We start from the raw sequence: 24,557 nt of genomic DNA, 5'->3' as shown, positions 1-24,557 counted from the left end.
GGGCAGAGGAACAGGACTCATGGGTGACCCTTCCAAAAAAGATCAGGTGCTGAGTGCAGATGACAGGGAACCGCTGAAAAAGCCGCTGAGTGCAAGGATCAGGAGTGCCGCATACCCACCGCGGGCACCGGAGCCGCATACCCACCGCGGGCACCGGAGCCGCATACCCACCGCGGGCCACCGAAGCCGCATACCCACCGCGGGCCACCGAAGCCGCATACCCATCGCGGGCCACCGAAGCCGCATACCCACCGCAGGCACCGGAGCCGCATACCCACCGCGGGCACCGGAGCCGCATACCCACCACGGGCCACCGAAGCCGCATACCCACCGCGGGCCACCGAAGCCGCATACCCACCGCGGGCCACCGAAGCCGCATACCCACCGCGGGCCACCGAAGCCGCATACCCACCGCGGGCCACCGAAGCCGCATACCCACCGTGGGCACCGGAGCCGCATACCCACCGCGGGCCACCGAAGCCACATACCCACTGCAGGCACCGGAGCCGCATACCCACCGCGGGCACCGGAGCCGCATACCCACCGCGGGCACCAGATATAAGTGGCACAGGTAATGTGTCGCACGTTGCTGTGGTCCAACCACCAGGACTGAGGCTCCTCAACCACCGCTGATAGTCCACAAACTATGGACAGAGGAGCAGTGCACAATCTGCGGGGGTCCCGGGAGTCTGACGTCTGCCCATGTGGCCGCTCTCATCCAGCCTCAGGAGCCCCCCACTAAACCTCACCAGCTTGTGCAGAGACGACAGCTCCTCCGGCAGGTAGCACAGCCCCGTCCTGTTCAGCTTCAGCCATCGCAGGCTGGACATAGACCGCACGTGTTCAGGAAAGTATCCGCCCTGGAGAAAGAAAGACATGGAGGTCAAAAGGGGGAAGCAAAAAATCTGCGGCAGAGGGAGAGGAGGGGGGTAAAGGCGGGGAGTTGGAGAGGGGGAGGCAAAGGAGCGGATGGGGCGGGGGGGAGGCAAAGGAGCGGATGGGGCGGGGGGGAGGCAAAGGAGCGGATGGGGCGGGGGGAGGCGGCAAAGGAGCGGAGGGGGCGGGGGGGAGGCAATGGAGCGGAGGGGGCGGGGGGGAGGCAATGGAGCGGAGAGGGCGGGGGGGAGGCAAAGGAGCGGAGGGGGCGGGGGGGAGGCAAAGGAGCGGAGAGGGCGGGGGGGAGGCAAAGGAGCGGAGAGGGCGGGGGGGAGGCAAAGGAGCGGAGAGGGCGGGGTGGGAGGCAAAGGAGCGGAGAGGGCGGGGGGGAGGCAAAGGAGCGGAGAGGGCGGGGGGGAGGCAAAGGAGCGGAGAGGGCGGGGGGGAGGCAAAGGAGCGGAGAGGGCGGGGGGAAGGCAAAGGAGCGGAGAGGGCGGGGGGGGAGGCAAAGGAGCGGAGAGGGCGGGGGGAGGCAAAGGAGCGGAGAGGGCGGGGGGGAGGCAAAGGAGCGGAGAGGGCGAGGGAGGCAAAGGAGCGGACGGGGGGGGGCAAAGGAGCGGACGGGGGGGGGGGGGCAAAGGAGCGGACGGGGGGGGGGGGCAAAGGAGCGGACGGGGGAATGATCCTATTGATTATAGGGGGCTCCACTATAGCATAGCTGGAGGCGTTCCCTCTCATCATCAGTCATAAAGTTAATAGTTCCCAAGCTGCTACAGAACTACAACTCTCAGAATGCCCATGATAGCTGCAGGCTCAGGACATGCTGGGAGTTATAGTTTTACAATAAGATGTGGTGGGAGGGCAGCGGTCCCAGCACAGGGTGGTAGCCGAGCCTCGTAAAGCCGGTATGAGCCATGCTAATAAACTGCAGGTAGCAGAGCCGAGGAGGCGCACAGGGTCCAGTAATGAAGCCAGGTAAGCCCCGCCCACACACCATAAAACCGGCAGAAAAGTCAGCGGACGCCCGGCTGCACCCACGGTGTCCTCTATACCGGCCCGCGGTGTCCTCCCACTGCAGCGCAGCGTCACAATGTGTCAGCCCTTCACACTCCTTATAATTAGCACTATGACCAACATCTATAGGGAGCCCTTAAAGGGACATGTCAGGATATACTGAGCTCAGGGTGGGAGGGGGCGGAGCATGACATCAAAGAGTCACTGAGTCATGCTCCGCCCCCCTGACCCTGCACTCAGTACATTCGCTCTTAAAGGGGTTGTCCACTTTTGCCTCCTGTAAGCTCTGTGCTGCACTGTCTATTGCTAAATGCAGAATAAGCTAACTGAGATCCGGGCAGTGAGCTCGCGCTGAAGATCTGATAGGAGCGAGTGTAACTCAGAGTGACCCGAGTTGGGTAAACCCTTCTCAATAAGAGGCTTGGAGTCTATTTCATGCGGTCAGTATTATACGCGGGAGCTCACACTCTAATCCCCTTATCGGAGGCTGAGGAGGCCAAATATCTGAAGTATGTGCACAGAGCGTGGGAGGGGGTGAAGTGTCACACTGTGACGGCCCCGCATGCGAGAGCCACCGGCCCCGGAGCAATGGCATCAGCGGCCACATTCAGATCATTACCCCACATTGTGTCACCCCCTGTATGAACGGATGATATCGGCTCCTCACGTGCCCCGAGCCTCACGGCCGGCAGCTGTCGCCCTCCATCTCCACAGGGCTAAATATAACGCAGGGACGGCCGCGAGAGGATCACCGGAGGAGGAAAGGGGCGCGCACAGCGGAACCGAAATATATCCGTGTACAGCTCACCAACACCAGCGAGGGCCCTCGACGGCCCCCGGGTGCACGGCCCGCGGCCCCTCGCCTGCCTCCCGGTGTACGGCCTCCGGCCCCTCGACTGCCCCCCCCCGGGTGCACGGCCTCCGGCCCCTCGACTGCCCCCCCGGGTGCACGGCCTCCGGCCCCTCGACTGCCCCCCCGGGTGCACGGCCTCCGGCCCCTCGACTGCCCCCCCGGGTGCACGGCCTCCGGCCCCTCGACTGCCCCCCCGGGTGCACGGCCTCGGCCCCTCGACTGCCCCCCCCGGGTGCACGGCCTCCGGCCCCTCGACTGCCCCCCCGGGTGCACGGCCTCCGGCCCCTCGACTGCCCCCCCCCCGGGTGCACGGCCTCCAGCCCCTCGACTGCCCCCCCCGGGTGCACGGCCTCCGCCCCCTCGACTGCCCCCCCCGGGTGCACGGCCTCCGGCCCCTCGACTGCCCCCCCCGGGTGCACGGCCTCCGGCCCCTCGACTGCCCCCCCCGGGTGCACGGCCTCCGGCCCCTCGACTGCCCCCCCCGGGTGCACGGCCTCCGGCCCCTCGACTGCCCCCCCGGGTGCACGGCCTCCGGCCCCTCGACTGCACTCTGGCGTATAGCAAGAATATAATAACCTTTATTTCTATAGCGCCAACATATTCCGCAGCGCTTTATAATTCAGAGGTTCATATACAAACAATCATAAGTAACAGAGAAGATACAATAATTTAGCTAGGATAAAGACAACCCGGCTCGTAAGAGCTTACAATCTACAAGGGCGTGAGGTGGGGGGTGGACAAGGTACAAGGGCGTATTTACAAGCTCCGGCCCCTCGCCTGCCCCCTGTATAATCTCCTAAATCTTCCCCATCACCTGTGAGAGATAGAACCGCAGCAACTCAGCCACAGAGCAGAGACCCCATAACGCTAAGTCCTCACCGCTCTGCTGACCCCATAACTACAGAATCCAGACCTCCTCAGGTAACAGCAGCACAAACACTTCATGGCCAAGCAGCTGCCGAGCCGTACATCACCAAGCACAATGCCGAGCCGTACATCACCAAGCACAATGCCGAGCCGTACATCACCAAGCACAATGCCGAGCCGTACATCACCAAGCACAATGCCGAGCCGTACATCACCAAGCACAATGCCGAGCCGTACATCACCAAGCACAATGCCGAGCCGTACATCACCCAGCACAATGCTGAACCGTACATCACCAAGCACAATGCCGAGCCGTACATCACCAAGCACAATGCCGAGCCGTACATCACCAAGCACAATGCCGAGCCGTACATCACCCAGCACAATGCTGAGCCGTACATCACCAAGCACAATGCCGAGCCGTACATCACCAAGCACAATGCCGAGCCGTACATGACCAAGCACAATGCCGAGCCGTACATCACCAAGCACAATGCCGAGCCGTACATCACCAAGCACAATGCCGAGCCGTACATCACCAAGCACAATGCCGAGCCGTACATCACCAAGCACAATGCCGAGCCGTACATCACCCAGCACAATGCTGAACCGTACATCACCAAGCACAATGCCGAGCCGTACATCACCAAGCACAATGCCGAGCCGTACATCACCAAGCACAATGCCGAGCCGTACATCACCCAGCACAATGCTGAACCGTACATCACCAAGCACAATGCCGAGCCGTACATCACCAAGCACAATGCCGAGCCGTACATCACCAAGCACAATGCCGAGCCGTACATCACCCAGCACAATGCTGAACCGTACATCACCAAGCACAATGCCGAGCCATACATCACCAAGCACAATGCCGAGCCATACATCACCAAGCACAATGCCGAGCCGTACATCACCAAGCACAATGCCGAGCCGTACATCACCAAGCACAATGCCGAGCCGTACATCACCAAGCACAATGCCGAGCCGTACATCACCAAGCACAATGCCGAGCCGTACATCACCCAGCACAATGCTGAACCGTACATCACCAAGCACAATGCCGAGCCGTACATCACCAAGCACAATGCCGAGCCGTACATCACCAAGCACAATGCCGAGCCGTACATCACCCAGCACAATGCTGAACCGTACATCACCAAGCACAATGCCGAGCCATACATCACCAAGCACAATGCCGAGCCATACATCACCAAGCACAATGCCGAGCCGTACATCACCAAGCACAATGCCGAGCCGTACATCACCAAGCACAATGCCGAGCCGTACATCACCAAGCACAATGCCGAGCCGTACATCACCAAGCACAATGCCGAGCCGTACATCACCAAGCACAATGCCGAGCCGTACATCACCAAGCACAATGCCGAGCCGTACATCACCAAGCACAATGCCGAGCCGTACATCACCAAGCACAATGCCGAGCCGTACATCACCAAGCACAATGCCGAGCCGTACATCACCCAGCACAATGCTGAACCGTACATCACCAAGCACAATGCCGAGCCGTACATCACCAAGCACAATGCCGAGCCGTACATCACCAAGCACAATGCCGAGCCGTACATCACCCAGCACAATGCTGAACCGTACATCACCAAGCACAATGCCGAGCCATACATCACCAAGCACAATGCCGAGCCATACATCACCAAGCACAATGCCGAGCCGTACATCACCAAGCACAATGCCGAGCCGTACATCACCAAGCACAATGCCGAGCCGTACATCACCAAGCACAATGCCGAGCCGTACATCACCAAGCACAATGCCGAGCCGTACATCACCAAGCACAATGCCGAGCCGTACATCACCAAGCACAATGCTGAGCCGTACATCACCAAGCACAATGCCGAGCCGTACATCACCAAGCACAATGCCGAGCCGTACATCACCAAGCACAATGCCGAGCCGTACATCACCAAGCACAATGCCGAGCCGTACATCACCAAGCACAATGCTGAGCCGTACATCACCCAGCACAAAGCCGAGCCGCACATCAAGCACAAAGCCGAGCCGTACATCACCAAGCACAATGCCGAGCCGTACATCACCCAGCACAATGCCGAGCCGTACATCACCAAGCACAATGCTGAGCCGTACATCACCAAGCACAATGCTGAGCCGTACATCACCAAGCACAATGCCGAGCCGTACATCACCAAGCACAATGCCGAGCCGTACATCACCAAGCACAATGCCGAGCCATACATCGCTAAGCACAATGCCGAGCCGTACATCACCAAGCACAATGCCGAGCCGTACATCACCAAGCACAATGCCGAGCCGTACATCACCAAGCACAATGCCGAGCCGTACATCACCAAGCACAATGCCGAGCCGTACATCACCAAGCACAATGCCGAGCCGTACATCACCAAGCACAATGCTGAGCCGTACATCACCAAGCACAATGCCGAGCCGTACATCACCAAGCACAATGCCGAGCCGTACATCACCAAGCACAATGCCGAGCCGTACATCACCAAGCACAATGCCGAGCCGTACATCACCAAGCACAATGCCGAGCCGTACATCACCAAGCACAATGCCGAGCCGTACATCACCAAGCACAATGCCGAGCCGTACATCACCCAGCACAAAGCCGAGCCGTACATCAAGCACAAAGCCGAGCCGTACATCACCAAGCACAATGCCGAGCCGTACATCACCCAGCACAATGCCGAGCCGTACATCACCAAGCACAATGCCGAGCCGTACATCACCAAGCACAATGCCGAGCCGTACATCACCAAGCACAATGCCGAGCCGTACATCACCCAGCACAATGCCGAGCCGTACATCACCAAGCACAAAGCCGAGCCGTACATCACCCAGCACAATGCCGAGCCGTACATCACCCAGCACAATGCCGAGCCGTACATCACCCAGCACAATGCCGAGCCGTACATCACCAAGCACAATGCCGAGCCACACATCACCAAGCACAATGCCGAGCCGTAGATCAGCAAGCACAATGCCGAGCCACACATCACCAAGGACAATGCCGAGCCACACATCACCAAGCACAATGCCGAGCCGTACATCACCAAGCACAATGCCGAGCCACACATCACCAAGCACAATGCTGAGCCGTACATCACCAAGCACAATGCTGAGCCGTACATCACCAAGCACAATGCCGAGCCGTACATCACCAAGCACAATGCTGAGCCGTACATCACCAAGCACAATGCCGAGCCGTACATCACCAAGCACAATGCCGAGCCGTACATCACCAAGCACAATGCTGAGCCGTACATCACCAAGCACAATGCCGAGCGGCGGATAGAGCAGTGTGAAGCCGCCAGCACTGGACTCTGGAGGAGACGTGTTCTGTGCAGTGATGGATCACAAGTCTCTGTGTCTGATGGACGGGTCTGGCGTCGCCGATGGACCGGTCTGCGGTCGGCGGCGGACCAGTCTGCGGTTGGCGATGGATGTGTCTGCGGTTGGTGATGGACCGGTCTGCGATCGGCGGTGGATGGACCGGTCTGCGGTTGGCGATGGACCGGTCTGCGATCGGCGGTGGATGGACCGGTCTGCGGTTGGCGATGGACCGGTCTGCGGTTGGCGATGGACCGGTCTGCGGTTGGCGATGGACCGGTCTGCGGTTGGCGATGGACCGGTCTGCGGTTGGCGATGGACCGGTCTGCGGTCGGCGGCGGACCAGTCTGCGGTTGGCGATGGATGTGTCTGCGGTTGGTGATGGACCGGTCTGCGATCGGCGGTGGATGGACCGGTCTGCGGTTGGCGATGGACCGGTCTGCGATCGGCGGTGGATGGACCGGTCTGCGGTTGGCGATGGACCGGTCTGCGGTTGGCGATGGACCGGTCTGCGGTTGGCGATGGACCGGTCTGCGGTTGGCGATGGACCGGTCTGCGGTTGGCGATGGACCGGTCTGCGGTTGGCGATGGACCGGTCTGCGGTTGGCGATGGACCGGTCTGCGGTTGGCGATGGACCGGTCTGGGGTTGGCGATGGACCGGTCTGGGGTTGGCGATGGACCGGTCTGGGGTTGGCGATGGACCGGTCTGGGGTTGGCGATGGACCGGTCTGGGGTTGGCGATGGACCGGTCTGGGGTTGGCGATGGACGAGTCTGCGGTCGATGGACCGGTCTGCAGTTGGCGATGGATGGATCTGTGGTTGGCGGTGGACCGGTCTGCGGTTGGCGGTGGATGGGTCTGCGGTCGGCGATGGACCGGTCTGCGGTGGACCGGTCGGCGATGGAGGGGTTTGCGGTTGGCGGTGGAGGGGTCTGGGGTTGGCGATGGAGGGGTTTGCGGTTGGCGGTGGAGGGGTCTGGGGTTGGCGATGGAGGGGTCTGGGGTTGGCGATGGAGGGGTTTGCGGTTGGCGATGGAGGGGTTTGCGGTTGGCGGTGGACCGGTCTGCGGTTGGCGGTGGACCGGTCTGCGATTGGCGGTGGATGGGTCTGCGGTCGGCGATGGAGGGGTCTGGGGTTGGCGATGGACCGGTCTGCGGTGAACCGGTCTGCGGTCGGCGATGCAGGGGTTTGCGGTTGGCGGTGGACCGGTCTGCGATGGATGGGTCTGCGGTCGGCGTTGAAGGACGTTAACTCCTGACTGCGCTGTGCCCGCTGTCATGTGACTGATGTATTGGTGCTTTGCCATGGCAACCATTGGACATCCACTGACCCTCTGTCTACACTCTGTACATACACCCTGACACTGCGCGCCCCCCTCTGTTCTCACACATTGGCCTCAGTACACACAGGAGCAGATTCTAGAGAGCAGTTGCCCCCTCCCCTCGGAATATGCCTCCAGGGTCTTCATGGCCCCTCATCCCCCTCACCTTAAAGTCATTTCCGCTCAGGTCCACCCCTCGGATGAAGGGCAGCACCCCGGTGGCCGCCATGTCCCGGTACCAGGGAGGGTCTGAACAGACAGAGCAGCAGGAAGCGACTAAGCCCCGCCTCCTCCGCTCACACAACCCTCCACACCCTACCCGGCCACATCCCAGCTCCGCCCCTAGCGACCGCTGTCACTGGATGATTGACAATTGAAGGAGCCAATAAAAAGAGATATGCGTCATTAATTTATTCTCTGGTCTTGCCTTCAATCTGACATGTCAACTAATGACGTCAGGAGAATGTCGCCTGTTGATTGGACCTTGTAGCTTCTATTTTTCACTAGATGTATATTTTTAAACTGTGAAAATGATTGGTTGATTCTCCCTCCTCCTTCGCAGTGATTGGCTATTTCTTTTAACCTCCGCTTCAATTGGCTGCTGCTGTTTAGCACTGCCGTAATTAGTAATGGAGGCCTTACTGTGACACTTGTGATTGGTTGGTAGGGGGCGATGGAGGTGTGTGATTGGTCAGAGCGCGCTGCGAGCGGAAGGAGAAGGAGCAGCAAGGGCCGCGGGAAAGGCCGGTGAGGTCTCGGGGTCAACGGTGTAGTCCTAGATGGGGAGACAGAGGGAAGGGTAGCAGAGGGCTGCGGGGATCCGTACGGGCCCGATACTAAGGGAAAACACCAATACAGAGGTTTGTCCTCTAGTTGGAGGAGAACTACAAGTCCCAGCATCCCTGTCAGTATAGTGCTTAGAGGCTGGTTGCTGGGCATGCTGGGACTTGTAGTTTCACAAGTATTATTTCCACAATTCTGTTCTATGGACAAAAAAATTAACGAAATGTCCTTGTTTACACGTTAATTTATCTGACAGCGGAGGGTTTGTTACAATGTATCAGTCCAGAGCCCACAGTGTGTCTGTCCAGACAGGATACAAGTGTAACAAACCCCCAGCTGTGACCAGTACTGGCTCTGGACAGGGTTTTAGCCTCTGGGTGTTTTTTGTTTTTTTTTATTACTATTCCACCAGTGTGTGTTTGATGTGGGTTTTTTTTTTTGTTTTTTTTACAACTTTGTGTCTATATATTTCCCCTCCATGTTGGAAAACATAATATATATATATATATATATATATATATATATATATATATATATATATATATATATATATACATATACATACATATATATATATGTATGTGAGGTAAATCCGGAGATATGACGATAAATCATGACATTCAAGTCATGTCAGGAAGCCCTCTCCTGGTGTCACTACCCCCTTCCCTTCACACAACTGGTTTAGCAACAAACTCCATGGCCATGTCCTGTGATATGGAAATTAGGTGGCTTTAGGACAAAGGACACAGGATGACTCCCTGCCGTCACCCTGTAACAAGAGCTGTATCTCATTAGCAAGGCTATGGAAATAGCCAGACAGAACGACTCCAGTAAAAAATGGTTCATATCCCGCAAGCCATATTTCCGATAAATATGGCAACCATAAAAATGGTGTCTCCGCATGTGGACGATGCCGGCACCCCCTTTTTATGGGAGCAGGACATTGGGAAATGCCCCAGGCGTGATATCAGCCAATGGGGAACTGGCAGACAGGTCATGAGTCCCCTCGTTCTGTAGCTAAATTCATAACTGTCACAATGAGAGCATTGGCGTCCGCCTACGACGCTCCCAGGCCAAGTTATGGCCATATTCCATGTTGTGGATTTTGTCCATAACTCCAGCCAGGGGTGGAGCAGTGCTCCCTCTGAGGTCACTAAGGTAGGAGGGGACCTGGATTGCCCAGGTTGATAACCCTACTTCGGCCATTTTCCAGTGTTCTTCTGCTCGGGGGCCTGGTTGGGACAGACCTGTGAGAGAGTTCCTGGAAACCTGGTCTACAGCGCCCCCCTGTGGCCAGACGCACAAGGTAACTGATTGAATTGCATACCTGTTGTAAACCATGCTTTATCTGTAACTGTACTCTGACATAACTGTATATTCTGTAGATTCCCTATTGTATATATTGTAGTTTCTAGTGTGCTTTAGGCGATTAAATTATATAATTAATCTTGGGCTGTTCTGTTATCTCGATCTTGAATCCCACGTCTGTGTGTTCGGCTAATAGTTACCGTAAATCGGTTGGTGGCAGCGAATTGTGCCAAGGATTATTGTGGGGAGGCCAGTGAGATTCGGGAAGATATTATATATTCCGCCCGCGGAGGTCGGGGGAATATATACCCTACTCTCACCGGGGACCCCTCAATAATCGGCATAAGTAGTATAGCGGCCTCCTTGCTTATTGTCGGGCAATTCCATAATTGGCCTGACTATAAGAGGGGCGCTAGAGAGCGCGTCACGTGCTCTGTCTGTCGGTCGGGAGGTATAAAGGAGGGGTGACCCCCACTTGTTACCCCCCGATTGTGACGTACTGGTAGCCAGCGCGGGGGATTTCTGAGTGACCCCCCGGTGGTTTGTGACATATTGGTGGCATAGCGGTGGGATCGAGATAATAGTGTGTGTGAGTGTGAGACCCATACTCCCAGACACTAAAGACTGCCTGCAGCAGCTGTGGCTGCTGGGGTCTTCAGACTAGCTCAACACTAGAGTGTCAGAGTGCAGATACTGTAAGGTGTGTGGAGGCATCAGGTGTCAGTTCTGTGTCAGTGACCAAAAGTCTGCAAGAATGGCTGAGAGCACCAGGAGCAAAGCCAAAGGAATGGCCGATGCTAAGGCCAGAGACGATGAGGAGGTTGTCCACGAGTCCTCCAGGAGCTCGACGCCAGAAAACAGCTCTGCAGAGGACATTGCACAACCGGGCACTGCTGGACAAGATGAGGAGCAGCTCGCCCAAGGGTCCTCAACGAGCCAGATGCCAGCCCTCCGCTCTGCAATGGACAGTGAATCACCAGGCTCCGCAGCGGGCCGCAGATCACCACGTGCCATTCCACCGAGCCTGGGAGGCTCGGATAGCCTTCTTCAAATGGCTATGGCCCTACGCCAGGCTGGAGACCGGGAGGGCTACAAGGAACTCATGGCCGAGCGTGAGCGGCAAGCAGCGCGTGAAGAGCGCCAGGCAGAGCGTAACTACCAGCTGCAGCTAGCTCAGCTCCGGCCCTCATCAGCCACCCGTGACCTTCCAGACACCAAACTTCCAAAGGTCCGTGTTGAGGACTTCCCAGTGCTGGAGAAGGATGGAGACTTGGACTCTTTCTTGACTGCTTTTGAGCGGACTTGCTTGCAGCACCATCTGAACAAGGACCAGTGGGCCAAATACCTGACCCCCCGTTTAAGGGGTAAGGCCCTGGATATCCTTGGGGACTTGCCTGCTGAGGCAGATCAGGGCTACGACACCATCAAGCGGGCCCTGATCCAACAGTACAACCTCACCCCGGAGTCCTACCGCAAGAAGTTCCGGAGCCTACAGAAGGGACCAAAGGACTCCTGGGCTGACCACAGGCGGGCACTTGCCCGAGCTGCCGACCACTGGACCCAAGGCCTGCAGCTTTCCACCGGACCGGAGATCCTGGACTTGTTCATCACGGAGCAACTCTTGTGGAACTGCCCTGAGGATCTCCGCCAGTTCATCCGAGACCAGAAGCCAAAGGGATCCACGGCTACAGCTGCCCTGGCAGATGACTACACCAACAATCGGGCTCCTGAAGCCAGGAGAGCAGCCACCAGCAGCACCTGGAGAGGGGGTAAGATGAACTCTGCGACTGCCCCACCTGCCCCTAGACTGCAGGGGGTGTCCCCCTCAACTCCCCTCTCCAGGCCCGTGGCAGAGCCAAGACGGTGCCACCAGTGCAACCTACCTGGACACTTCAAGGCCATGTGCCCTCAGCGTCCCAAGGCCCCGGCTCCGTCCCCGTCCCAAGGGCCGCCCAAGGTGTATTGTGTGGGTGGGGGTGGTGGTAGGTCCCTGGACAGCTTCCAACCTGTCACCGTCGGCCGGTCTGTGACCATAGGACTGCGAGACAGCGCCTCGGAGGTGACTCTGGTGCGGCCTGAGATGGTGTCCCCCCAAGACTTGATCCCTGGAAAAACCCTCGCTGTCTCCGGGATTGGAGGCATTGACCCGGCGCTGCCTGTTGCTGACATTTATGTGGACTGGGGCGCAGGGCGAGGGGTGAGGGAGGTGGGGGTAACTGATCGGATCCCTGCAAACGTGCTACTTGGGACAGATTTGGGGCAGATAACCTCCCAGTTTGGGCCCCAACCAAGGGCTGAATCTTCAGCCCGTACTGACATGACTCCTAACAATGTTAATGTGTTATCTATGAATGATGTAAGGGAGGAGGGAGTGAACTCTGATATTTCTGCTTGCATAGACACCATAGACACACACTCAGCTGCAGCTGTGACAGGGGAGGGGGTCAGAGAAAGGTGTGACAATGCCTCTACAAGTAACCAGCCTGTGAGCTGGGATCTGCTGCCCTCTGCAGGGATAAGCAGAGAGCAGGGTGCTGCAGGGGGAGGACCAGTGTGTGGGGTGGGGGCTACCACAGCAAATGTGGGGTCCCCAGAGATTTCACAGCGGGGTTCTGTTGCTGCAGGGGGGGAACAGGCAGGTGAGATTGGGGCCGGTCCAGGAGCGGAAGTGCTCCCAGGTAAGATCTCGGTGCAGGGTTCCCCCACAACCGGGGTGTCAGGAAGCCAGGTAGGTCTGCCTGAACCGGCGACTTGGTCAGGAACGGAGGAGGAGCAGGCACGACCCACGGTCGCAGCGGCTGTGGCCGCTGTCACCCGCAGTGGGAGTGCTGGAAGCCAAGGGGCCTCCCGGAGGTCCGATAGCTCTTCCCCTTCTGACCAAGTGGCAGCCGAGTCAGGTGGAGGCCAGGACACAGGTCCCGGGGTACTGACTGAAGATGTGACAGTCTCGTCGATTCTGGCCACATCTAGTCAGGGGTTTCAGGCAGCGTTAGAAGCTGACGACAGCCTGAAAGCTCTTAAGGAGCAGGCGGCACAGCCTCCCTCGGACTCGGACCCGGAGCGAGTGGTCTGGGACCAAGGACGGCTGTACCGGGCCACGGTCCAGCAGGGTTCACCGGAGGCGTGGCCCAGGGACCGACAGTTGGTGGTACCCTATCCGTTCCGGACGGAGTTGTTGCGGATCGCACATGAGATTCCGATGGCCGGACACCTAGGGATCGCTAAGACCAAGGCCAGGTTAAACCAGCATTTCTACTGGCCAAAAATGGGGGCCGATGTGGCTGCCTACTGCCGTTCGTGTGAAACCTGTCAGAGAGTGGGGAAGGCGGGGCCACGCCCCAAAGCCCCACTGGTATCTCTGCCAATCATCGATGAGCCTTTCAGGAGGGTGGCTGTGGATCTGGTCGGCCCGCTGGCCATCCCCAGCAGCTCCGGGAAACGCTTCATACTGACGGTAGTGGACTATGCCACCCGGTACCCAGAAGCAGTGGCCTTGTCGTCCATTCGGGCTGACAAGGTGGCCACCGCATTGCTGGAGATTTTCTCCCGAGTGGGTTTTCCCCAGGAAATGCTCACCGACCGGGGGACCCAATTCATGTCCCAGCTGATGGAGACCCTCTGTAAGCAAGTCCAGGTGCGACATCTGGTGGCCAGCCCGTACCATCCACAGACTAATGGCCTGTGCGAGCGGTTCAATGGCACCTTAAAGCAGATGCTTAAGATGTTGGTCGACTCCCATGGGCGTGACTGGGAGCGGTATCTCCCACACCTGTTATTTGCTTACCGGGAGGTTCCACAGGCCTCAACAGGATTCTCACCGTTTGAGCTCCTGTACGGGCGACGTGTGCGGGGCCCCCTGGCTCTGGTGAAAGAGGCTTGGGAAGGGGATTTGGCCATCCCTGGAGTGTCGGTTATCGAGTATGTCATGCGCTTCCGGGACAAAATGCAGGCCTTGACGCAACTGGTACACGACAATATGGCTCAAGCCCAGGCTGATCAGAAGCGTTGGTACGACCAGAACGCTTGTGAGAGGACCTACCAAGTGGGTCAAGAGGTGTGGGTACTGGTCCCCGTACCACAGGACAAGCTTCAGGCAGCCTGGGAAGGCCCATACCTCGTGTACCAGCAGCTCAACCCTGTGACGTACCTGGTCACCCTGGACCCTGCCCGTGGAAGGCGGAAGCCCTTCCATGTGAACATGATGAAGGCACATCATGAGCGGGAGGCATGTGCGCTCCCCGTGTGCAACCTGCCCGAGGAGGGAGAAGCGGAAACCCTCTTGGATATGCTAGCCCAGGTTAGGGCAGGCGGATCCATTGAGGATGTGGAGGTTGGCCACCAGCTCTTGGAGGACCAACGGTCCCAGCTGTGGGCCACCCTACACCCCTTCCGGGGGTTGTTTACCAACCAGCCCGGAAGGACTGACTTGGCTGTCCATCACGTGGACACTGGGGATCATCCCCCGATCCGGCGTTCAGCATATCGGGTCTCCCTGGAGGTGCAGCAACACATGCGCCAGGAGATTGACGAGATGCTGGAGCTGGGGGTGATCCAGGCATCCAACAGCGCTTGGGCCTCGCCTGTAGTCCTCGTCCCTAAGAAGGACCGAACCACTCGGTTCTGCGTGGACTACAGGGGGCTCAATGCGGTCACGGTCGCCGATGCGTACCCAATGCCACGCATCGATGACCTGCTCGATCAGTTGGCCGGGGCTCAGTACCTGACCATCATGGATCTGAGCCGGGGATATTGGCAGATCCCCCTGACTCGCAAGGCCAGGGAACGCTCTGCCTTTATTACCCCATTTGGACTGTACGAGTCCACGGTGATGCCATTCGGGATGAGGAATGCCCCTGCCACTTTCCAGCGGATGGTCAACACCCTGCTCAAGGGACTTGAAGGGTACGCGGCCGCGTACCTGGATGACATTGCCGTCTTCAGTCCCACCTGGGAGGACCACCTAGAGCATCTAGCACAGATGCTCAGGCGGATCCACCGGGCAGGTTTGACCATCAAGCCGGGAAAGTGTCAGCTGGCCATGAGCGAGGTCCAGTACCTCGGTCACCGGGTAGGTGGGAGAACACTGAAGCCCGAGCCTGAGAAAGTGGAGGCCATCGCATCCTGGCCCACCCCCAGGACCAAGAAGCAGGTGATGTCCTTCTTGGGGACCGCTGGGTACTATAGGAGGTTTGTTCCATGCTATAGTAGCCTGGCAAAGCCCTTGACGGACCTCACCAAGAAGAAGCTGCCCTCTGCAGTCGATTGGACAATGGACTGCGAGACAGCCTTCCGGGCCCTAAAGGACGCCCTGTCCAGCCCGCCCGTGCTACAGGCAGCCGACTTCACGCGGCCGTTTGTAGTACAGACCGACGCCAGTGACTTCGGCCTCGGTGCGGTGCTCAGCCAGGTGGACTCTGCGAGCCAAGAGCACCCAGTCTTGTACCTGAGCAGGAAGCTGTTACCAAGGGAAGTTGCCTATTCCACGATGGAGAAGGAGTGCCTGGCCATAGTGTGGGCCCTGCAGCGTCTGCAACCCTATCTATACGGGCGCCACTTCATCGTGGAGACGGACCACAATCCCCTCAGCTGGTTGCACACCGTCTCTGGGACGAATGGGCGATTGCTGCGATGGAGCCTTGCGCTCCAGCAATACAACTTCACCATTCGCCACAAAAGGGGCCGTGACCACGGTAACGCAGACGGGCTGTCCCGACAAGGAGAGGTCGCGGACGGGCGCACGGGGGAACACCGGAGTGTGCTGCCCCCTAGCGCCCTCAAAAGGGGGGAGGTGTGAGGTAAATCCGGAGATATGACGATAAATCATGACATTCAAGTCATGTCAGGAAGCCCTCTCCTGGTGTCACTACCCCCTTCCCTTCACACAACTGGTTTAGCAACAAACTCCATGGCCATGTCCTGTGATATGGAAATTAGGTGGCTTTAGGACAAAGGACACAGGATGACTCCCTGCCGTCACCCTGTAACAGGAGCTGCTATCTAATTAGCAAGGCTCTGGAAATAGCCAGACAGAACGACTCCAGTAAAAAATGGTTCATATCCCGCAAGCCATATTTCCGATAAATATGGCAACCATAAAAATGGTGTCTCCGCATGTGGACGATGCCGGCACCCCCTTTTTATGGGAGCAGGACATTGGGAAATGCCCCAGGCGTGATATCAGCCAATGGGGAACTGGCAGACAGGTCATGAGTCCCCTCGTTCTGTAGCTAAATTCATAACTGTCACAATGAGAGCATTGGCGTCCGCCTACGACGCTCCCAGGCCAAGTTATGGCCATATTCCATGTTGTGGATTTTGTCCATAACTCCAGCCAGGGGTGGAGCAGTGCTTCCCTGTGAGGTCACTAAGGTAGGAGGGGACCTGGATTGCCCAGGTTGATAACCCTACTTCGGCCATTTTCCAGTGTTCTTCTGCTCGGGGGCCTGGTTGGGACAGACCTGTGAGAGAGTTCCTGGAAACCTGGTCTACAGCGCCCCCCTGTGGCCAGACGCACAAGGTAACTGATTGAATTGCATACCTGTTGTAAACCATGCTTTATCTGTAACTGTACTCTGACATAACTGTATATTCTGTAGATTCCCTATTGTATATATTGTAGTTTCTAGTGTGCTTTAGGCGATTAAATTATATAATTAATCTTGGGCTGTTCTGTTATCTCGATCTTGAATCCCACGTCTGTGTGTTCGGCTAATAGTTACCGTAAATCGGTTGGTGGCAGCGAATTGTGCCAAGGATTATTGTGGGGAGGCCAGTGAGATTCGGGAAGATATTATATATTCCGCCCGCGGAGGTCGGGGGAATATATACCCTACTCTCACCGGGGACCCCTCAATAATCGGCATAAGTAGTATAGCGGCCTCCTTGCTTATTGTCGGGCAATTCCATAATTGGCCTGACTATAAGAGGGGCGCTAGAGAGCGCGTCACGTGCTCTGTCTGTCGGTCGGGAGGTATAAAGGAGGGGTGACCCCCACTTGTTACCCCCCGATTGTGACGTACTGGTAGCCAGCGCGGGGGATTTCTGAGTGACCCCCCCGGTGGTTTGTGACAATGTATATGTGTGTATATATATATATATATATATATATATATATATATAATATAATTTTTTTTCTTTTTCAATATTTTTTTTTTTTTGTATATTTTTGAAACTTTTTTCACAGTATTTTTTTTTTCGCCTTCCTAGAGGACATGAAGCTGTGATCATTTATTCTACACATTTCAGGGCCATAGTACTTGCAGTATATAATATATATCGTGGTCTCCTATGGAGCGCTGCTTATAGTCAGGCTTCACAGGAGCAGAATGGCAGCCGTCGAGGTGGGTAGCGGCCCCCTGCTGACATGGTGATTAATGGGCACCCTGTGATCAACTGAACAGATGCCCTGACAGAATCGTGCTCATTTGATTGATTGCGGTATTTAAAGGGGTTAAATGGCCATGTTCACAGCCCTGGGTACAACACACACAATTCCTGCAGTTTCACCCAAAGCTGTTTTTCTATCCCATTATCCATGACTGTCCTCTAGCGGTCTGGTGTAGTGATGACAGCATCAGGTCTGGTGATGACATCACACATTACTCTGCAGCAGGTGGCCTGCATATTGGGCTGGAGGTGACAGAATGACCTCATCAGTGTTGTGGGATGACATCATTTGGTTTGGTGATTACATCATCATCACATTACTCTGCAGCACGTTGGACTAGCAGTGACATAATCAGTGCAGTATGATGACATCATCACACATTACTCTGCAGTAGGTGGCCTGCACATTGGGCTGGAGGTGACAGAATAAAATCATCAGTGCAGTGGGATGACATCATCTGGTCTGGTGATGACATCATCAATCACTACACTGCAGCAGGAGGCTTGCACATTTCTACTGGGGGTGACAGAATGACATAATCAGTGCAGTGTGATGACATCATCACACATTACCCTGCAGGAGGAGACTTGCACATTGGCTGGAGGTGACAGAATGACATCATTAATGCAGGGGGATGACATCATCACACATTACCCTGCAACAGGAAGTCCGCACATTGGACTGGGGGTGATGGGATGACATCATCAGTGCAGTGTGATGACATCATCAGGTCAGAGTGTGATCTGCTCCTCTCGTCCTCTGCAGTGTTATCATGGCCGACATGCAGCTGCACAAAAAAGGCAAGAAGTCTGACGATGGCGTCGGCAGCATGGTGGATTTCTTACTGGCCAATGCCAGGCTGGTTCTCGGTGTTGGAGGAGCCGCGATGCTGGGCATTGCCACGTTGGCAGTAAAACGGGTGAGAATCATCTGCTGTAGTCAGATCTTTAGCTGTAGCTGCTCCGGGGGGCGCTGCTGAGCACAGCTCTTGTGACTCCTGCTGCCATCTAGTGGTTGAGGGAGTGTAACTGCATGTGGTTGTGGGAAGGTTTTTGGTGCAGCTTTGTGACATGATCTATTTGTACCGGAATTTGACCTTGTCCCCCTGTGATTGTGAATACTTTGTAATTTCTTTGGCGCTGGTCTTGCACATATCTGCGGATAATTTCCCTCCTTTTTTTCCGCAGCTGATTGACCGCGCGGCGTCCCCTCCGGACGAGAAGGAGACCGGTGGGAAAGTGGAGCAGAAATCCATAGAGGAGACCTGGAAGGAGGCCGTCCTGCTGAAGGTCTCCCCGAAACCTGGGCGAAAAGCAAACCGCGCCGACCTGAGCGCTGCGCTCCCAGCCCCCGAGCCCAGCCGGCCGCTCACAGGTCAGCACACATGGACAGGACGTCGGCTTCATCAGGTCCCAACTCCGGTCACATCCAAAGCTGCTGACAGAATTCAGACTTTATAGCACCCAGCTGTGGCCCATTATAGGAGCAGAACTACTAGGAATTCAGCAGAGCCGTCGAGGTTGTGTCTCCGATCGGCAGCAAGGGTCAATTCTTTGTGCAGCTTTAGATGTGACTAGAGTAGATCAGAAGGTTAACCCTTTCACATCACAAAGCTCACAGATTACACTGATTTTGGCTGTTAACCCCTTAGATGATGCTGTGAATAGAGACCACAGCGTCTAAGCGGTTAGGCACCATTACACAGTACAGCGGACTCTGTGCTCACAGATTACATTGGTTCTGACTGTTAACCCTTTAGATGCTGCGGTGAATAGAGACCACAGCATCTAAGCGGTTAGGGCACCATCGTACAGCACAGCGGACTCTGTGCGCACAGATTACACTAATTCTGGCTGTTAACCCCTTAGATGATGCTGCATGTAAGCGTTTACCACCATTATACAGTACAGCAGACTCTATGCACACAGATTACACTGATTTTCGCTGTTAACCCCTTAGATGCTGCTGTGAATAGAGACCATAGCATGTCAACGGGTAGGCACCATAGAACAGCACAGCGGACTCTGTGCTCACATATTACAATGATTCTGGCTGTTAACCCCTTAGATGCCGCTGTGAATTGAGACCACAGCATCTAAGCGGTTAGGGTTGTATAGGCAGCTCCCTTTGTCAGCCATCAGCACCCCCACAATGAGGTTACCCATGAAGTTCCATGGTGGCTGGAAGCCTAATGATGCCCCCCCTCCCAGGTCTGCCATTTTGTAGTTAAAGGTCATAACAGTGTCCCTTTGGTTAAATTTAAAGGTGTGTGAACATCGGGGCTGACAACACCTGATCCTTCTGTTTCCCCAGATGATGCAGCTTTGAGCAGTGATCCCGAGGAGCCCCCTGTGTCTGAGAAGACCCCCCTGTGCCTGACCTTCCAGGAGACCCTCCTCCATTATTACACCCACCAAGCAATTGTGCCAGAAGCCCAGACACAAGTGGCCAAGCAGCTGGTTCTGGACATTACCAGAGAACTACAGGACTTCCTGAAGGCTAAACACCCCGAAATGCCTTTCTCCGCCATGCAGTTGGGGGGCTCTCTGGGTAGCGGTCTCCCCGTCTCCAGTTTGGGCCAGGCTTGCGTTTTGCTGCCCCTGATTCTAGAACCGGATTTATGGACCTTCGTCCCGGGACAGGACACCATTCTGAATGACCCCCAGTTTTGGATGATAAAGAGGGATAACCTGGAGTACACGGCGCGGGGGAGCAGTCCATGGGACAGGTTCATGTTGGGGGGCTACCTTTCCACCAGGACGATTGTGGAGTCTTTGCACAAGACTGTGGTAGGATCCATTAACTGGCCGGCCATTGGGACCGTGCTGGAGTGCAGCGTGCGCCCCATTATTACACCGGTTGACTTGAGGCTGGAAGTCGTCCATCAGGACTTCACAGGGACCATCAACATCCTGCTATCAGCTGAAACCAAAGACGTAGTCTTGCTGGGAGACCCCCGCCCCACAGCCCCTGCCGAAAATCTATGGCGGCGGAGCTACTACCGAGAGGAGACCCTCCGCCTCCAAGAATTGGACAGCGGTGACTCCGGCGTGCGACAGAAATGTCTGCACATACTGAGAAGCGTTTGCCGCCAACGCCCTGAGCTTCGCCAGCTGACCCCAACCCAGTTAAGACATGTCATCCTACACCTCAATAACGAGCCCTCTGATTGGTTGGAGACCAGCCTTGCTGACTGTTTCCTGCAGGTCATAGAGGCGATCATCGGGCATCTGGGGAGCGGGACCCTCCTGTGCTATTTTAACGAAAAAGTCAACTTATTCTCCGACCTGACGGACGAGGAGATCGACGAGATCGGATATGGACTGTACCAGATTTTCTCCGATCCCAGCTCGATCCTGGCGGAATGAGGTTATGGAGATTTATAGACTTAACTATCGGTGGGCAAAACCGGGCGCTGAATGCCTGGCAGAGAATCACACGTGGCGCATCCCGGTCTCTTTATTTGTATAAATTCGGGATGCCTCTTTAATTTCCGTAAGAAGATCAAGAATTAATATTTTGCTGCTGCGTTTCTTGTTATCTCACTTGCCACTGTGATGTGACCTGTGTCCTGATCCGGATCTAAGCACATTATCGTATCGCGCAATTCTCTTCTCTTTGTGTGCTTGAAGTATTCGATTAACATTGGGATTTTTAAAGGGTACTGTACCTTTAAAAACAAATCTGATCGGCGTGCGATTAGTAAGACTGTCAGTGTGGCAATGCCTGCTGGGAACTGTAGTTTAAATGGAACTTAACCTGGAAGCCATGTTTGTACATAAATAATTGCTGCTATATTGTGGTGCGATGTTTGCAAAGATTCATTTTGGGGTACTTTTACTGAACCCGGAGAAAAGCGGCCGCCGGTCGAGCGCCGCTCATCATTTCATACATGGAGTTTTTTTTCTTCTATATCTTGCACATTTCCTTTACATATTTTTGCACTAATCGGGGATTTCTTATTCATTAATGTAATTTACAGTGGAGGCGCGAAGATCTCTTGGACCTATATGGCGGCTATAGCCATACCTGGGAAACATGGGTCACCACCAAAATGGCCGCCATAATGGCTCAGCAAAACGGCTGCACGGCTTGTCTGTCATGATATTGTGTTACTGTGCAGGTCTCTGGGAAAGATTATCTCTGTGGTATTGAAATGGTGGCCATATTTCTTGTCATGGAGCTATCCTATATCTGAATGACCAGGTTTTTAAAGACAAGGCCACATCTCCTTAGCCACGTGACTACTGGCAATACAGATGGACTACTGGAAAGGATGACAGTATGGCCGCTCTCGCTGTGGATAGGCTGCCAATATGGCTGCCTTCGCTGTGGAGGTCACAATATGGTCGCCCGTGGTGTCTGCGGGTGCAGGGTACTTAGTACGACTCGTTCATGTGAGTCCCTGCTTTTCAGACATTAATTATATGCCGTATATAATCAACTCCTTGCCTCAATATTTCCCTCTCTGATTGTCTAATGGCCGATCACCTGGAGTCCTGTAATAGTCTGGTTGCTATGGGCGAACTCCTTAGTAACCATAGGATTTTCTATGGGAGATTGCCAAGCAGGACCTCCCTAGCAACCATACGCTTTTCTATGGGAGGTTGCCAGGCAGGACCTCCTTAGCAACCATAGGATTTTCTATGGGAGGTTGCCGAGCAGGACCTCCCTAGCAACCATAGGATTTTCTATGGGAGGTTGCCAGGCAGGATCTCCTTAGCAACCATAGGATTTGCTATGGGAGGTTGTCATGCAGGACCTCTTTAGCAACCATAGGATTTTCCATGTGAGGTTCCAGGCAGGACCTCCCTAGCAACCATAGGATTTTCTATGGGAGGTTGCCAGGCAGGATCTCCTTAGCAACCATAGGATTTGCTATGGGAGGTTGTCAGGCAGGACCTCTTTAGCAACCATAGGATTTTCCATGTGAGGTTGCCAGGCAAGACCTCCTTAGCAACCATAGGATTTTCTATGGGAGGTTGCCGAGCAGGACCTCCCTAGCAACCATAGGATTTTCTATGGGAGGTTGCCAGGCAGGATCTCCTTAGCAACCATAGGATTTGCTATGGGAGGTTGTCATGCAGGACCTCTTTAGCAACCATAGGATTTTCCATGTGAGGTTGCCAGGCAAGACCTCCTTAGCAACCATAGGATTTTCCATGTGAGGTTCCAGGCAGGACCTCCCTAGCAACCATAGGATTTTCTATGGGAGGTTGCCAGGCAGGATCTCCTTAGCAACCATAGGATTTGCTATGGGAGGTTGTCAGGCAGCACCTCTTTAGCAACCACTGGATTTTCTATGGGAGGTTGCCAGGCAGGATCTCCTTAGCAACCATAGGATTTGCTATGGGAGGTTGTCATGCAGGACCTCTTTAGCAACCATAGGATTTTCCATGTGAGGTTGCCAGGCAGGACCTCCTTAGCAACCATAGGATTTTCTATGGGAGGTTGCCGAGCAGGACCTCCCTACAAACCATAGGATTTTTTTTTTATGTGAGGTTGCTAGGCAGGATCTCCCTAGAAACCAGTCTGTTATTGATTCCTCAGGCCGTGGACAGATGAGGAGCGAGTAGCCATTACTGACGTCAGGCCTCTGTAATCATGTGGGGACTCTGTAACCCAGCGGTCTCAAGCTGTCCTGCACTACCACTCCCAGCATGCCTTGCCTTCTCGCAGGGTCAGTTTTAGGGGTAGCACTGAGCACAGTCTAAATATGAAACGTACTAAACACATGAAATTGATCACAATATGGGCACAATGTGGCACTGGATTCCTATATTTTTCTTCCATGTAGATGAGCGCCCCGGTATCTGATTATATCACGCGGGAACTGAAGTTGTAGTCTCTAGTCACATCCAAAGCTGCGTTCTGCTGTTCACTCACATGCAGGACGATGTCACTCAAATCTACAAGATGTCAGTATTGGTGATTGGCAGCACAAATTTGATGTAGCCCAAGAGGCCACCAGCAGAATATTGATTGCAGCTCTGGATGTGAGTGGAGTACAGAATCAGTACCAGTAATATAAAGAATTTGCAGATCTCATTACATTCACAGAGGAGCAAAGCTCGGGTTATACATAATGGGTTAGAGCAGGTTCCTGGCCATCAGATTCATGTCATGCTGGGACTTGTAGTGTCATAACGGCTGGAAAGGTATGCGATTCTCCAGATGGAAGCAGAGACCTGACGTCACTCCTTTTATATATTGTCGCCTCTGTGCCAAACTCATCGACCGTTGTCTCCTACAATTAAAGGGGGTGAATGCTGTGTGTTTATACTGGGGTGATTCCCTCTTGTGGGGTTTTGCCTCAGCTGCTTCTTTCAGTTGTGGATTTTGCTGCTTTAAATTCTATTTTTTAAAATTCTAAATTGTCATAATAAAGATTTTGTCTCAATTTCAGTCTGTGTATGATAATTCTAACTAATTTGTACAGAAAAAAACCTCAGCGTAAGGATAACTGGTATATATAGTATGTTGGATGTCACCACTAGGGGGAGCTCCCTGTATACAGAGATACATGATGGGATTCAGTCTGCAGCCATCACTAGGGGGAGCTCCCTGTATACAGAGATACATGATAAGATCCTGTCTGCAGCCACCACTAGGGGGAGCTCCCTGTATATAGAGATATATGATAAGATTCTGTCTGCCGTCACCACTAGGGGGAGCTCCCTGTATACAGAGATACATGATAAGATCCTGTCTGCAGCCACCACTAGGGGGAGCTCCCTGTATACAGAGATACATGATAAGGTCCTGTCTGCAGCCACCACTAGGGGGAGCTCCCTGTATA

General features: G+C 55.0%; 2 protein-coding genes across 2 annotated transcripts in view; one reads left to right on the top strand and one right to left on the bottom strand.

Moving 5' to 3' along the window:
• The window catches only part of FLII (FLII actin remodeling protein), a 34,593-nt gene extending 26,009 nt beyond the window's left edge, over positions 1-8,584 (bottom strand). Inside the window, exons 1-2 of the mRNA XM_075318364.1 lie at positions 8,447-8,584; positions 750-860 (exon numbers count right to left, since the gene is read on the bottom strand). Of these exons, the coding sequence (XP_075174479.1) occupies positions 750-860; positions 8,447-8,509 (174 nt within the window). The 5' untranslated portion in view covers positions 8,510-8,584. The remainder of the gene's footprint in view (positions 1-749; positions 861-8,446) is intronic.
• Positions 8,585-8,921: 337 nt separating this feature from the next.
• Positions 8,922-24,158, top strand: MIEF2 (mitochondrial elongation factor 2). Its single transcript, XM_075318361.1, has 4 exons — positions 8,922-9,027; positions 18,524-18,677; positions 18,946-19,132; positions 20,072-24,158. The coding sequence occupies exons 1-4, from the start codon at positions 8,954-8,956 to the stop codon at positions 21,124-21,126; spliced, it is 1,470 nt and encodes a 489-aa protein (XP_075174476.1). The 5' UTR covers positions 8,922-8,953; the 3' UTR covers positions 21,127-24,158.
• Positions 24,159-24,557: the final 399 nt, after the last annotated feature.

This window comes from Anomaloglossus baeobatrachus, chromosome 7, assembly GCF_048569485.1.
Source record: "Anomaloglossus baeobatrachus isolate aAnoBae1 chromosome 7, aAnoBae1.hap1, whole genome shotgun sequence".
Taxonomy (NCBI): Eukaryota; Metazoa; Chordata; class Amphibia; order Anura; family Aromobatidae; genus Anomaloglossus; species Anomaloglossus baeobatrachus.
The sequence above is the reverse complement of the archived record's forward strand: the minus strand, read 5'-3'. Positions and strand labels throughout refer to the sequence as shown.

What these genes read in the sequence shown, in the direction of transcription:
- MIEF2 (XM_075318361.1), top strand. Translation starts at nt 8,954, where the DNA reads ATGGAGGTGTGTGATTGGTCAGAGCGCGCTGCGAGCGGAAGGAGAAGG. An exon ending in AAGGGCCGCGGGAAAGGCCG is followed by an intron (nt 9,028 to 18,523) that starts GTGAGGTCTCGG and finishes CGTCCTCTGCAG; the next exon opens with TGTTATCATGGCCGACATGC. An exon ending in CCACGTTGGCAGTAAAACGG is followed by an intron (nt 18,678 to 18,945) that starts GTGAGAATCATC and finishes TTTTTTCCGCAG; the next exon opens with CTGATTGACCGCGCGGCGTC.